Raw genomic sequence first — 15,091 nt, 5'->3', positions numbered from 1 at the left:
GCACTGGAGAAAGTGCAAAAGATTTACAAGGATAACAGATCTCAGGAGAAAAGGCCCCAGAGGCTCAGGTAGGCGTACCAATCCCCAATCTCAGGGAAGGAGAGAGGTAAAAAGTATTCGAGGTGTGACGTCACCACAAAACAGGTAGGTGATTGGTTGGAGTATTTCTCTCTCTTTTAAAACTTTAAGTCTGTGGTTTATAGTTTTTAAGGTCTCTGTGGTGTAGCGGGGACAGTTTGTAAACCAGGGCCCTTAAATATATCATTTAACTGTAGTGAAATTGGTTGGATTCATTTAATTTTAATTAATTAGTTAAAGGATAAGTCATGGCAGGACAGCCCAGCCCCGTAGTGTGCTCCTCCTGCTCTATGTGGGAAATCAGGGACGCTTCCTGCGTCCCTGACGACCATGTGTGCGGGAAGTGTGTCCAGCTGCAGCTACTGACAGACCGCATTGCGGCACTGGAGCTGCGGATGGATTCATTTTGGAGCATTCGCGATGCTGAGGACGTCGTGAATATCACATATAGCGAGTTGGTCACACCGCAGGTAAAGGGTGTACAGGCAGGAAGGGAATGGGTGACCAGCAGGCAGAGTAAGAGGCGCAGGCAGGTAGTGCAGGAATCCCCTGCGGCCATCCCCCTCTCCAACAGATATACCACTTTAAATACTGTTGGGGGGGATGACTCATCAGGGGAAGGCAGCAGCAGCCAACTTCCTGGCACCATGGGTGGCTCTGCTGCACAGGCTGGGAGGAAAAAGAGTGGAAGAGCTATAGTGATAGGGGACTCAATTGTAAGGGGAATAGATAGGCGTTTTTGCGTCCGCAATCGAGACTCCAGGATGGTGTGTTGCCTCCCTGGTGCAAGGGTCAAGGATGTCTCGGAGCGGCTGCAGAACATTTTGGAGCGGGAGGACGAACAGCCAGTTGTCGTGGTGCACATAGGCACCAACGATAGAGGTAAAAAACGGGATGAGGTCCTAAAAGCAGAATATAGGGAGTTAGGAGGTAAATTAAAAAATAGGACCTCAAAGGTAGTAATCTCAGGATTGCTACCAGTGCCACATGCTAGTCAGAGTAGAAATAGGAGGATATTTCAAATGAATACATGGCTAGAGGAATGGTGCAAGGGGGAGGGATTCAAATTCCTTGGACATTGGAATCGGTTCTGGGAGAGGTGGGACCAGTACAAACGGGACGGTTTGCACCTGGGCAGGGCCGGGACCGATGTCCTAGGGGCAGTGTTTGCTAGTGCTGTTGGGGAGGGTTTAAACTAAAGTGGCAGAGGGTTGGGAACCTGAGCAGGGAGACAGAGGAAAGGGAATACAAGGAAAAAAGCAAAAGACAGGAAGGAGAAAAACAAAATTAGAAGGCAAAGAACTCAACGGTTTAAATCAAACATGGTCACAGTAAATAATAATTCATGTAGGTCTGAGAGCGTTAAAAAAACAAGCCTGAAGGCTTTGTGTCTTAATGCAAGGAGCTTTCGGAACAAGGTGGATGAATTAGCTGCGCAAATAGAGGTAAACGAATATGATTTGATTGGGATTACAGAAACATGGCTCCAGGATGGCCAAGGCTGGGAACTCAACATCCAGGGGTATTCAATATTTAGGAAGGATAGGCAAAAAAGAAAGGGAGGTGGGGTAGCATTGCTGGTTAAAGAGGGGATTAACACAATTGAAAGGAAGGATATTAACTCTGATGATGCGGAATCTGTATGGGTAGAACTGAGAAATATCAAGGGGCAGAAAACGTTAGTGGGAGTGGTATATAGACCTCCAAACAGTAATACGGAGGTTGGGGATGGCATTAAACGGGAAGTTAGAGACGCGTGCAATAAGGGCACAGCAGTCATCATGGGTGACTTTAATTTACATATAGATTGGGCTAACCAAATTAGTAAAAATACTGTGGAGGAGGAATTCCTAGAATGTTTACGGGATGGTTTTCTGGAACAATATGTCGAGCAACCAACCAGAGATCAGGCCATCTTAGACTGGGTATTATGTAATGAGAGAGGATTAATTAGCAATCTTGTTGTACGAGGCCCCTTGAGTCAGAGCGATCATAATATGATAGAATTCTTCATTAGGATGGAGAATGAAATAGTTGACTCGGCAACTAGGGTCCTGAATTTAAATAAAGGAAACTACGATGGTATAAGCTGCGAATTGGGTAGGATTGATTGGGGAATGTCACTCAAAGTGTTGACGGTGGATAGGCAATGGCAAACATTCAAAGACCGCATGGATGAACTACAGAAGTTGTTCATCCCAGTTTGTGATAAGAATAAAACTAAAAGGGTGACTCAACCGTGGCTAACAAGGGAAATTAGGGATAGCATAAGATCCAAGGAGAGGGCATATAAATTGGCCAGAAAAAGCAGTAAGCCTGAGGATTGGGAGCAGTTTAGGATTCAACAAAGGAGGACAAAGGGATTAATTAAGAAGGGGAAAATAGAATATGAAAGTAAGCTCGCAGGGAACATAAAAACTGACTGTAAGAGCTTTTATAGATATGTGAAGAGAAAAGGATTAGTGAAATCAAGTGTAGGTCCCTTGCAGTCAGAAGCAGGGGAAGTTATAATGGGGAACAAAGAAATGGCAGACCAATTAAATGCATATTTTGGTTCTGTCTTCACATAGGAGGACACAAATAACCTCCCAGAGATGTTGGAGAGCATAGGGTCTGATGAGAGGGAGGAACTGAAAGAAATCAGTATTTGTAGGGAAATGGTGTTGGGGAAATTGATGGGATTGAAGGCCGATAAATCCCCAGAGCCTGATAATCTGCATCCTAGGGTACTTAAGGAAGTGGCCCTAGAAATAGTAGATACATTGCTGATCATCTTCCAAAATTCGCTGGAATCTGGAACTGTACCCATGGATTGGAGGGTAGCTAATGTTACCCCACTATTCAAAAAGGGTGGTAGAGAGAAAGCGGGGAATTACAGACCGGTAAGCCTGACATCGGTAGTGGGGAAAATGCAGGAGTCCATTATAAAGGATGTAATTACTGAGCACTTGGAAAACAGTGACAGGATCGGACAAAGTCAACATGGATTTACAAAAGGTAAATCGTGCTTGACTAATCTACTGGAATTTTTTGAGGATGTAACTGGGAAAATAGATAAGGGAGAACCAGTAGATGTGGTGTATTTGGACTTTCAAAAGGCTTTCGATAAGGTCCCACATAAGAGATTAACGTGTAAAGTTAAGGCACATGGGATTGCGGGCAAGCTATTGACTTGGATAGAGAACTGGTTGGCGGACAGAAAGCAGAGAGTAGGAATTAACGGGTCTTTTTCCGAGTGGCAGGCAGTGACTAGTGGGGTACCGCAGGGATCGGTCCTTGGACCCCAGCTATTCACAATATACATTAATGATCTAGATAAGGGAACTAGATGTAATATCTCCAAGTTTGCAGACGACACAAAGCTGGGTGGGTGTGTGTGCTGCGAGGAGGATACCGAGAAACTCCAGGATGATTTGGACAGGTTGGGTGATTGGGCAGAAGCGTGGCAGATGCAATATAGCGTGGATAAATGTGAGGTTATCCACTTTGGTGTCAAAAACAGAAAGGCAGACTATTATCTGAATGGCAATAGATTGGGAGAAGGGGAAGTGCAACGAGACCTGGGTGTCCTTGTGCACCAGTCGCTGAAGGTAAGCATACAGGTGCAGCAGGCGGTGAAGAATGCAAATGGTATGTTGGCCTTCATAGCAAAAGGGTTTGAGTACAGGAGCAAGGATGTCCTGCTGCAGTTGTACAGGGCCTTGGTGAGACCACACCTTGAGTACTGTGTGCAGTTTTGGTCACCTTATCTGAGGAAGGATGTTCTTGCCATGGAAGGAGTTCAGTGAAGATTCACAAGGCTGATCCCTGGGATGGCAGGAATGACGTATGAGGAGAGATTGGGTCGATTGGGCTTATACTCGCTGGAGTTTAGAAGAATGAGAGGGGATCTCATCGAAACTTATAAAATTCTGACAGGTCTGGACAAACTAGATGCAGGTAGAATGTTCCCGATGGTCGGAGAGTCCAGAACCAGGGGTCATAATCTAAGGATAAGGGGTAAGCCATTTAGGACAGAGATGAGGAAGAATTTCTTCACCCAGAGAGTGGTGAACCTGTGGAATTCTCTACCACAGAAGGCGGTTGAGGCCAAGTCTTTAAATATATTCAAGAAGGAGTTAGATATATTTCTTAGAGCTAAAGGTATCAAGGGATATGGGGAGAAGGCAGGTACGGGGTACTGAGTTTGGATGATCAGCCATGATCTCATCGAATGGTGGAGCAGGCTCGAGGGGCCGAATGGCCTACTCCTGCTCCTATCTTCTATGTTTCTATGTTTCTATGACCAGTTACAACTATCGAGGAATTTTGCTGGAGCTCTTTCCTAGAGGTTTTATGAAGAGTTTCAATGGGGTCGACAGATGTTTCCACTTGTGGGGAAAGAACTAGGAGTTTGTGTAGTTTAGCTGTGACCTCTGCAAATAATTGCTGTTTATAAAATGCAATTTTGTTTTCAAGAATCGTTCAATGATTTTTTTTTGAAGGGGCACGGTTAAAGAAGAGTTCAAGAAGTAGAAATATGATTAATTCCTGAGTTAGGACATTCAACATTCCTACATTACAACAGCGACTACACTTCAAAACTACTTCATTGGCTGTAAGGTGCTTTGGGACATCCTGAGATCGTGAAAGGCGCTGTAGAATGATAGCTTCACTAGGCTGGTACCTCATTCTCCGGTATTCCTGGTGCTGCTCCTGGCTCACTCTTCTACACTTGCATTGAAGCAGGGTTATTTTCCTGGCTTGTTGGTGATCAAGCAGTGAGGGCCACCAGGTTACATATTGTGGTGGGATACAATTCTGCTGCTGCTGATGGTCCGCAGCACCTCATGATGTTTGGACTACTAGACCTGTCCTTAGTCTGTCTCCCTTAGCCTGGTGGTAGTGCCACACTACACGATGGAGAGTGGTGCAGCCATTATATATCAGCCTACATTAGACGGTCAAATCCTGCAGGGAGGCTCCAGGCCACAACTTCTGACACTAGAGCAGAGAAAGTGAGTGCAATGGGCCCGAGGGTCAGTTGCTAAGATGTTATTTGGAGCAGGAATGGAAGACTGACCCTTGGGAACCAGCGGAGACAGGCTGACAGACGGACCGTTTGCCTGCCTGCCTCTCTTCCGCGGCTATGTTCGCGCCCGGGTGGCGCTGCAGATGGGGCACGCGGTGTCCGCCGGCACGCTTGAGGCCTTCCGCGACCGGTGGGCGCCGCGGGGACTGGAGTGCATCATCACCCCGGCCAACGCAATTTTAACTTAATTTGTTCAGTTTTATTTTATTTGTTTAATGAAAAAGAGTGACAGGCTGACAGATACAGCGTATCAAGAATGCAAACTACCTCCCCGAGTAACCCGTGGGAACAGGAACCCGCCACACTGGGATTGGCTCCAATTCCTGCCGCACTCGGAGCCCGGCCATAAAGCGGCTTGGTGTGGGAGGAGATTATTATTCTACTTGCAGCAACCAAGATGGGCCATTGGACGGTTGGCTGCTCTCTCTGCCTCTTCGCTGGGCTCTCCTTACTCCGAGCCCAGCCACTGCTTCTCGGCGATGATGTTTGTCCGACAGACCCAGGCTGGAGATTTGAGTGCGGCCACCCAGACATTAGCAGCACCGACTGCATCAGCCAGGGTTGCTGCTTTGACCCGCGGGGCTCGAATGTCCATCCCTGCTTCTACAGTCTGAGGAACAGCCCAGGTAACAAAGCGCTCCTCGACCCGATTCTAGAGGGAATACTTGTGGGGATGGGGGAGGAATCCAACTTGTAGACCAGGACATGATCCACGGACTTGTTGCTGTCTCATTCTGTGTAATGGGGCAGGGTGGACATGTCTGTTGACCGAACTCCTCCCGTGGAGTCCTGAGTGTAGCTGCTTCCCCTTGGTGTATGGTATTGTAATTAACTAAATAGAACATCAAGGTGTATGGCTGTTCCTCCCGCCATCATATTGAAGGCAGGTGTCAATAGTTGAGGTTCGGGGTATTGGAAGGAATTAGCTCGGTTTGTGAATACTTGCTGGAATGAGGAAATGGTGTCCAGTTTGATTCAGTTGAAGTCAAGTAACCTGCTGCTGAAATTGTATAATGAGTGACCCTATTGCTCTGCGAAGGTGTTGATTCTGTCGATCAGGTGGTTATTGGGCATTATTAATGGTACATGTCTGGTCTACAATGGCAGTAAATCTCAAACCTGTGCTTCATCTAATGGTGGTAGGGTGGAGCAAGTTTGGCCTTGACGGTTGATCCACCTGGTGAAGGAACATTGGTGGTAAAATTGGCCTTTCAGTAGAATTGGTAATGTGTTGAGTCTGCAGGATCTCTTCTACAGGTTGGTTGGTCAAGCTGTTACTGGATTAGTAGTTGTTGAGAACATGGAATCTTCTGTAGGCTACAATTTATATTTATGAATTCTCTCATTGAATAGCCAGTCACACCCACAGTAGTGGAAAGGTAACTGCTGTTGCAAGGAAGGTTTTTTGATGGTAAATATCTGCCACACCTGATGCATGTGTTTGGGTTGTTGCTTATAAATATTGGTGGCCTGCAGTAGACCTTTGGACTCCAATGTTTTGATTTCCATGTGGTTTGGAGTTTGCTGCTGATTGGTACAAAGTAGCTCCCACCTTATGATGTTCTCTTGAATGGTGGTAGCAAAAAAAAATCACTATCCAGTCCAGAGCTTCCAATGCAATAGCATGGATATCTTGTAGGCTGCCTGAGAATTTCATCTGAGGGCAATGCTCAATGTTGTGATCCAGGGTCTAATTAGGAGCTCCACAGTCGCATGATGGGCATGCTTTAATCTTCCACCTATGCAGATGGTGGCAGCATCTACCATGACTGGTTCTGAGGCAGTTGATTGTCCTAGTTTGATCCTTCAGGCTGTACTATGAAGTCCTCTATGGAATCCATTTGGAATGTTGCATTTCACCATCTGTCAAGACTGAAGGGTTTTGGCAAGTGTCCAAAATTGCTTTCTAGATTTGAGATGGGTTGGCCTAGATCGGCATGTCTCTTCTGGTGTAGCGGTAGTTGCATCTGAGACTGCATATTCACAGCGTAAGTGTGGTGACCAATTACCTGATTGTCATTAAAAAAAACATCTGGTTCACTAATTTCCTTTTTTGGGGAAGGAAATCTGCTGTCTTTGCCTGGACTGGCCTATGAGTCCAGACCCACAGCAATGTGGTTGACTCTTAGCAGCTCTCTGAAATGGCCCAGCAAGCCACTGAGTTGTACCAAACCACTGACTGTCACTGGGAACCTTCCCCCACATGGAAGGCAGCTCACCACCACCTTTTTATGGGGCAATAAATCCCAGCCTTGCCAGTGACCCCCACATCCTGTGAATTAATAATAAAACAATAACTCAATCTGAAATCACTGCTAGCCATGGGTCAAGTGATATGCAGTTGGGATATAGATCAGTCATGATCTCATTGAATGGTGGCACCGGCCTGAGGGGCAGACTGGCCGAGACCTGTTCCCAGCTAATATAAATGCATCCTTGCTCACTCCACTGTCAAACTAAATGGTTGTGCTTCTACTTGGATTCTAGTCCTGTTCCTGCTGTGAGCTGGTCTGTGGCTTTTGAGACTCTGTCCCTCAAGTCTCTGGTCTGAGACCTCTGATTTCTCCACGAATGAGCAGTGGAATTGAATTGTAATTCTCTTGCAGTGTGCACAGCGGATGGTCAGTTCATCATAGTGATCTCCAAGACCCTGACCCTTCCTGCCCTCAACCTGTCATCTCTGTATGTGAAAGATGGACAAGAAGCAGAGTGCAGGCCTAAACTAACCACTGCCCAGCTTGCGACCTTCCGCTTCCCGATTACCTCTTGTGGCTCGACCAAGCGGGTGAGTATTAATGGGCCGAGCATTCTCCACCTGAATGAACCAGCTCCCTATTAACCAGTGTCCTCATTGCAGGAGGAGAATGGAACCTTGGTGTATGAAACGGATGTGTTGGGTAAGAGGATGATTCTGACTGGGAAACTGGGCTCAATAACCCGAGACAGCACCTTCAGGTAGGAGGATGGTGGGGAGATGTTGGGGTTGGAGGGATGTGTTGCTGGATGAAGCTCCACCTGCTATTGTCTCTCTGCAGCCTGCATGTCCAGTGCAAGTACAAGGGGAGGAAAGAGACTGGCTTACAAATCAATGCCACGGTTTACACGGCTCCTCCACCACCTCCAGCTTCTGATGATGGGATTCTGAAACTGGAACTGAGAATTGCAAAAGGTACAACGGCCCTGGGTAATGGTGACAGAAGCACTGGGAATGTGTCGATGCAGGGAGTTACTGATTCTTCTGTCTGCCTTTCAGGTGGTAACTACAGATCCTGGTATGTGGATAGTGACTACCCCATTCAGAGTATCCTTCAGGACCCGGTGTTTGTGGAGGTTCGTGTCCAGGACCGCACGGACCCAATGATTGTCCTGAGGTTGCATGACTGCTGGGCGACTCCTGTCCCAGCCCCAAACTTCGAGGTGCAATGGAGTTTACTGGTGGATGGGTAAGGAAAAGTTGAATGGAAGGGCTAATGGTTATAGAAAATGATGATGGGCAGGGAAAGATCAACTGTTCAATCAAGCCTGCCCCACACTGACACTAGCATTGTGACTAGACCGTTCCTACTCATCTGAATAACCACGCAATCTCCTGGGAGAGACAGAAAACCCAGGACCAATGAGGAGAGGGAGGTGGGTGGGGGGAATACTGATTCCTCTGATTGCATCAGGTGATTGCATCCAGTCCTGGAGATCACATGGGCCACACTCTGCCAAATGTTAATTGTGAAGACACTTGCCTTCTATGTGATCGGAGCTCTGCTTCTGGCCAAGGACCAGTCCAGCTCTCCCCTGGTAGGTAGGCAGCAAATTGGAACCAACCCTTTGTCTGTGTTCTAGTCACTTGCTACTGTCTAGCCGGGGGGGGGGGGGGTAGGAAGTAGAACCACCCAACATTAGTCTATTCCTACTCTTGCCCAAACACCTCCCCATGTCCTCGTATGTCAAACTAATAATCTCAGCAAGGATGCTATACAGCCCTTTATAGATCTCCATCAGGCCACCTCTAATTCTATGCTGGTCAAGGATAAATAGACACCGCTCAATGTGTCTGAGTAGCTAAGGTGCTTGTAGCTAGGATTCATTCTTGTAGTTCCTCAGTACCTTCTCCCATGGAAGCAGAGGGTAGTGGTTGATGTGTTTTTTTGTGACTGGAAGGCTGGTTCCAGTGGAGTTCTGCAGGGCTCAATACTAGGTCCCTTGCTTTGTGTGGTGTATATATCAACAATCTTGACTTGAATATAGGGGGGTATGATTAACAAGTTTACAGATGGTACTAAAATCTGCTGTGTGGTTGATACTGAAGGAAGCTGTAAACTGCAGGAAGATATCAATAAATTGGTCAAGTGGGCAGAATAGTGGCAAATGGAATACAACCTGGAGATGTGAGGTAATGCATTTGGGGAGGGCAACAAGGAAAGGGAATACACATTAAATGGTAGGACACGAGTAGTGTAGAGGAACAAAGGAACCTTGGCGTGCATGTCCACAGATCCCTGAAGGTAGCAGGCCAAGTAGATAAGGTGATTAAGAAAGCATATGTAATGCTTGCCTTTATTAGCTGTGGGATAGAAAACAAGAGCAGGGGGGTTATGCTTCAACTGCATGAAACACTAGTTAGGCCTCAGCTGGAGTACTGTGTGCAGTTCTGGTCACCACATTACAGGAAAGATGTGATTGCACTAGAGGGTACAGAAGAGATTTACAAGGATGTTGCTGGGAGTAGAGAATCTTAGCTATGAGGAAAGACTGGATAGGCTGGGTTTGTTTTCCTTGGAACATAGGAGGCTGAGGAGACCTTATTGAGGTGGGTAAAATTGGGGGGCCTAGATCAAGTGGATAGAAAGGTCCTATTTCCCTTGGCAGAGGGCTCAAGAACCAGGGGGCACAGATTTAAAGTAATTGGTGGAAGGTTTAGAAGTGGGTCATGTGATTAGGCTGGATAGCTTTGTTGGCCGGTGTGGACGCTGTAGTGTATGTACTTTGCAGAAGGACCTATATTCTGCAGCCCCTGTATACTGCAGTACCAGTAGTGACCACCCCTGTATATAAGCCTGTGTAGTAACATTTGCATAGTAGTTCCAGGTTGCCTCCATTCAGTAAAGACCTGTTATAACCAACTCCTGCAGTCCGTGTCTCAATTATACACGGACATAATAGACGCGATGGGCCAAAATGGCCTCCTTCCGTGCTGTAACTTTCTATGATTCTATGAGGGGACCAAAACTAGGTGTAGTACAATTGATGCAGTCTATCCAATGACATGCATAGTGACTGAATGTTGTCCTTTGATTTGTATTGAATAGTTCTATGAATACAATCCAATACCCTGTTGGCTTTAGCTAAGTTTCTCTACATGGGTCAAGAGAAAATGTTCAGGATCATTCAGTATTGTTCCACTAATGCAGCAGTTACTATTGCACTAACAAAGCTGAACGTGACCCTAGCTTTAGGAGTAATGGGGTGAACTAATTGGTACATTGTAGATGGCTACTTTCTCATCGAAGGAATGGCTTGCACTCTAACCCTTGCAACCAATGAATGAAAATCCCTTTTTTTTTATTGGATCAATTTATTTTCCTGCTCCCACTGACTGACCCTCCTGTTGCAGGTGCCCCTATGAGGGTGATGACTACCAGACCCTCCTACACCCAGTGGATGTGTTTTCTGGCCTGCAGTTCCCAACCCATCACAAGCGGTTTGAAGTGAAGACTTTTGTTTTCCTGGATGGAGATTCTGCCCAGCCCCTCACTGGACAGGTAACCAAACAGGAGTCTGAGCCAATGAAATCCTTTACTGGCTCCTTGTATAATAGCCTGGTTCATCTGTCTGCATGAAGCTCGCTGTAAACTCCTTTCCGTTCTAGGTTTACTTGCACTGCAGTGCTGAGGTGTGCTCCCCCTCTGCTCAGGATGACTGTACATCCAAATGTGGCCGAAGTGAGTCTTTGATTTAATCTCTTGCTGATTTTGTTCTGATGCAGAATTAGTTTCTAGTCAAAGCAAAAATAATTTGCTGGTGTTACAGTAATATCTGGCCAGTTCCCAGTTCCCTACAACGAGAGGTTTATCACTCTCTCCCTTCCCATATGAACAAACCTGCTCTCAATGGGAAGGACCCTTATCTATAAATGGGAGCCAGAACTCTTAACCAGAATCTCCAGGGCCTGACTGCAATCGTCAGAACATAAGAAATAGGAGCAGGAGTTGGCCGTTTGGCCCCTCGAGCCTGCTCCGCCATTCAATAAGATCATATCTGATGACCTCAACGCCCCTTTCCTGCCTGCTCCCCATAACCTTTGACTTCTCTGCAGCTCAAATATGTATATCTCTGCCTTGGATATCTTCAATGACTCTGCCTCCACAGCTCTGGGGTAGAGAATTCCAAAGTTTCACGACCCCCTGAGAAGAACTTCCTCCTCATCTTTTCAAATAGGCGACCCCTTATCCTGAAACTGTGCCTCCCCCCAGTTCTAGATTCCACCCTGAAGGAAACATCCTCCCTGCATCTACACTTGAGCCTCCTCAGAATCTTATGTTTCATCTAAATTCCAATGAGTATAGGCTCAACCCTGCTTCATAAGACAACCCCTTCATCTCAGGAATTAATCTAGTGAACGTTCTCTGGACTGCCTCCAATGCAAATATATCCCCCCTTTTTTAAATAAGGAAACCAAAACTACGCAGTACTCCAGGTGTGGTGTCACCAGTGCCCTGTACAGTTGTAGCAAGCCCTCCCCACTTTTATACTCCCATCACCCCTTGCAATAAAGGCCAACATTCATTTGCCTTTCTAATTACTTGCTGTACCTGCATGCTAACTTTTTGTGTTTGATGTACAAGGACTCCCAGATCCATCTGTACTGCAGCATTAGACAGTCTCTATATTTATATATATTTTTTTAAATTTGCTTTAAAATTTCCAACCAGTGGATAACCTCCGTTTCCCACATTATACTCCAGCTGCCAAATTTTTGCCCACTCACCCTATCCATATCCCTCTGCAGACATTTTATGTCCTCACAATTTGCTTTCCCACTTATCTTTATCATTAGCAAATTTGGCTACATTACACTCCCTTCATCCAAGTCATTAAAATAGATTGTAAATAGTTAAGGCCCCAGCACTGATCTCTGGCACCCCACTAGTTAGTTTGCCAACTGGAAAATGACCCATTTATCCTGACTTTGTTTTCTGTTAGTTAGCCAATCTTCTATCCATGCTAATATATTACCCCCAACCCATTGAGCTCTTATCTTGTGCAGTAATCTTTTATGTGACACCTTATCAAAGACCTTTTTTGGAAATCCAAATACACTACATCTACTGGTTCCCCTTTATCCACCCAGCTTGTTACATCCTCCAAGAACTGTAGTAAATTTGTCAAACATGATTTCCCTTTCATACAATTAAGCAGAGTCAACATGGCTTTATGATCTAAATGTCCTGCTATTACTTCCTTAATAATGGATTCCAGCATTTACCCAATGACCGGCTAACTGGCCTATAGTTTCCTGCTTTTTGCCTCCCTCCTTTCTTCATTTGTTACATTTGCAGTTCTCCGACTGCTCCAGAATCCAGGGAATTTTGGTAGATTACAGCCAACACATCTGCTATCTCTGCAGCCACTTCTTTTAGACCCTAGGATGCAGGCCATCAGGTCCAGGGGACTTGTCAGCCTTTAGTCCCATTAGTTTGCCTAGTACTTTATATCTCTAGTGATAGTCATTGTTAAGTTCTTCCCTCACAAAAGCCCCTTGATTGATTATCAATTATTATTGGGATGCTTTTGTTGTCTTCTACTGTGGAAACTGATATGAAATATTTGCTCAAAGTCTCTGCCATTTCCCTGTTTTCCATTATTAATTCCCCAGCTCCAACATTTACTTAGCTACTCTCTTCCCTTTATGTATCTGTAGAAGCTCTTGCTGTCTCTTTATATTTTTTGCTAGTTTACACATCATCTATTTAGTCATCCTTTGCTGGTTTCTAAGGCCTACCACTAATCTTCACAACATTGTATGCCTTTTCAATCAATTAGATGCCTTCCTTAGTTAGCCACAGATGGTTCATCCTTCTGTCTTTCTTTCTCACTGGAATAAACGGAGCGTTATGAAATGGCTGCCACTGCTTATCTACTGTCTTACCCTTTAATCTATTTTCCCAGTCTACTTTAGCCAACTCTATCTTCATACCTTTGTAATTGCCTTTATTTAAGTTTAGGACACTAGTTTCAGACCCAAATGTCTTGCCCTAAAACTTCTCATACTATGATCACTGTTCCCTAGGGGATCATTAATCCTGTCTCATACACATTACCAGATCTAAAATAGCCACCTCCCTAGTTGGTTCCACAACGTTTTGTTCTAAGAAACCATCCTGAATACAATCTATGAACTCTTCCTCAAGGATACCCTTGCCAATTTGATTTGTCCAATCTACATGAAGATTAAAATCACCTATGATTATCACAGTACCTTTCTTACAAGCCCCTATTATTTCTTGATTTATACTCTCTCTGTCGCTCCTACAGTGTAGCTACTGCGGGGGGACCTATAGACTACTCCCACCGGTGACTTCTTTCCTGTACTATTTCTTATCTCCACCAAACTGATTCTACATCCTGCTCTTCTGAGCCATATCATTTCTCACCACTGCACTGATCGCATCCTTTATTAACAGAGCTACCCCACCTCTTCTTCCTTTCTGCCTATCTTCTGAAATGTCAAATACCCCATAATATTCAGTTCCCAGCTTTGGTCACCTTGCAACCATGTCTCTAATGACTATCAGATCATGGCCATTTATTTCTCTTTTTGCCATCAACTCCTCTATCTTGTTACGAATGCTGCATGCGTTCAGATAGAGCTTTTAATTTTCCCTTTACCATTTTTACCCACTCTGAAACTATTTGCCGGTGCATGCTTATGTTTGTACGCTCTGTCTCCTGTCACACTCTGGTTATCGGTTCTCCTATTGCTACCCTGCACTATTGCCTTCTCCTCCTTTCTGTCTTTCTAAATTCCCCTTCGCCTCAATCCCCCCTCCCACTAATAGTCTCAGTCTAGGTAGTGTCTAGCTGTTTGCCCATCATTGCAAACATTGAACTGGAAGTGCAGATGGTGTAACGTGGGTTGGTCTCTGGCTATATAGCAGGTAAAGTGTGATCTCCAGTGTCTAGTCAGGAGTTTTCTTCTTGGAGATGATACATGGGTGGGTCAGGACAAAACTGTCTGCTAACAATGTCTCATTTCCCAATAGAGAGACGCAGGAGTACAGGTGACCATGAGGGAACATTGGTGAGTGCTCCTGGTCCCATCATATTCCTGGAAGGTGAGAGTCTTCTGTCTAAGAAGCTGCTTGAAGAGAATGGTAAGTGGAGGTTCTTCAATAGGCCACTGTGAACCCTTCCGAATATAACACCTTGTGTCTCCCAATAGATGCTGCTGGGTCTCCTTCTCGGTTTCTGCGTGGAGCAGCCATTGGCTTCATGGTGGTGGCTCTGTCCCTGTTGGTGGTGATGGCTGCAGTGTACAGGATGAAGAAACCAAGAGCTCTCTCTTCCCAATGTAGTGAGATTGAACTGTAGACCTGAACAAATAAACCAGCTGGACAGATGTGTGCCTTTTGGGTGTTGATGTGAATCATGAAATGGCTATTAGGAAGTCCTAGGTACACTAGTAGTAAACATTAAATCCCACTGACTGGAGGGACAAGGTGTAAACTGAGCAAAGCTTTACCGTCAGACATGGTAACTATCTAATCCAGCACTCCTTGTGTCTAGTTGAGGTTGGGGGGGGCCCCCCTGCCCCCACAAGAAAAAGCAAAGCCCTGGCTTTTGTCAGCTGACAAGGTGGGGGGGTCATTGGGAAATCCTTTTGCTCTAAAGAATGACCTGATTACAATGTGCATTAGTACTTACAGTAATATTGTCTTAGGCTGCCCT

The 15,091-nt window shown here is 45.5% G+C and overlaps 1 protein-coding gene across 1 annotated transcript; it reads left to right on the top strand.

The window, feature by feature from the left end:
* The first annotated feature begins 5,517 nt into the window (after nt 1-5,517).
* Nucleotides 5,518-14,762, top strand: LOC147120773 (zona pellucida sperm-binding protein 4-like). The gene is made up of 9 exons (XM_085978411.1): nt 5,518-5,775; nt 7,756-7,934; nt 8,007-8,104; nt 8,185-8,318; nt 8,403-8,592; nt 10,758-10,905; nt 11,013-11,085; nt 14,407-14,517; nt 14,586-14,762. The coding sequence occupies exons 1-9, from the start codon at nt 5,547-5,549 to the stop codon at nt 14,732-14,734; spliced, it is 1,311 nt and encodes a 436-aa protein (XP_085834537.1). The 5' UTR covers nt 5,518-5,546; the 3' UTR covers nt 14,735-14,762.
* The last annotated feature ends 329 nt before the right edge of the window (nt 14,763-15,091 follow it).

The sequence above is a fragment of the Somniosus microcephalus genome, chromosome 3 (assembly GCF_052327205.1).
Source record: "Somniosus microcephalus isolate GS21.2 chromosome 3, FLI_Smic_1.0, whole genome shotgun sequence".
Taxonomy (NCBI): Eukaryota; Metazoa; Chordata; class Chondrichthyes; order Squaliformes; family Somniosidae; genus Somniosus; species Somniosus microcephalus.
The sequence above is the reverse complement of the archived record's forward strand: the minus strand, read 5'-3'. Positions and strand labels throughout refer to the sequence as shown.

Coding starts and splice junctions, on each gene's coding strand:
- LOC147120773 (XM_085978411.1), top strand. CDS start 5,547: ATGGGCCATTGGACGGTTGGCTGCTCTCTCTGCCTCTTCGCTGGGCTC. Junction 8,319..8,402: donor GGAACTGAGAATTGCAAAAG/GTACAACGGCCC, acceptor TCTGCCTTTCAG/GTGGTAACTACAGATCCTGG. Junction 11,086..14,406: donor TACATCCAAATGTGGCCGAA/GTGAGTCTTTGA, acceptor ATTTCCCAATAG/AGAGACGCAGGAGTACAGGT.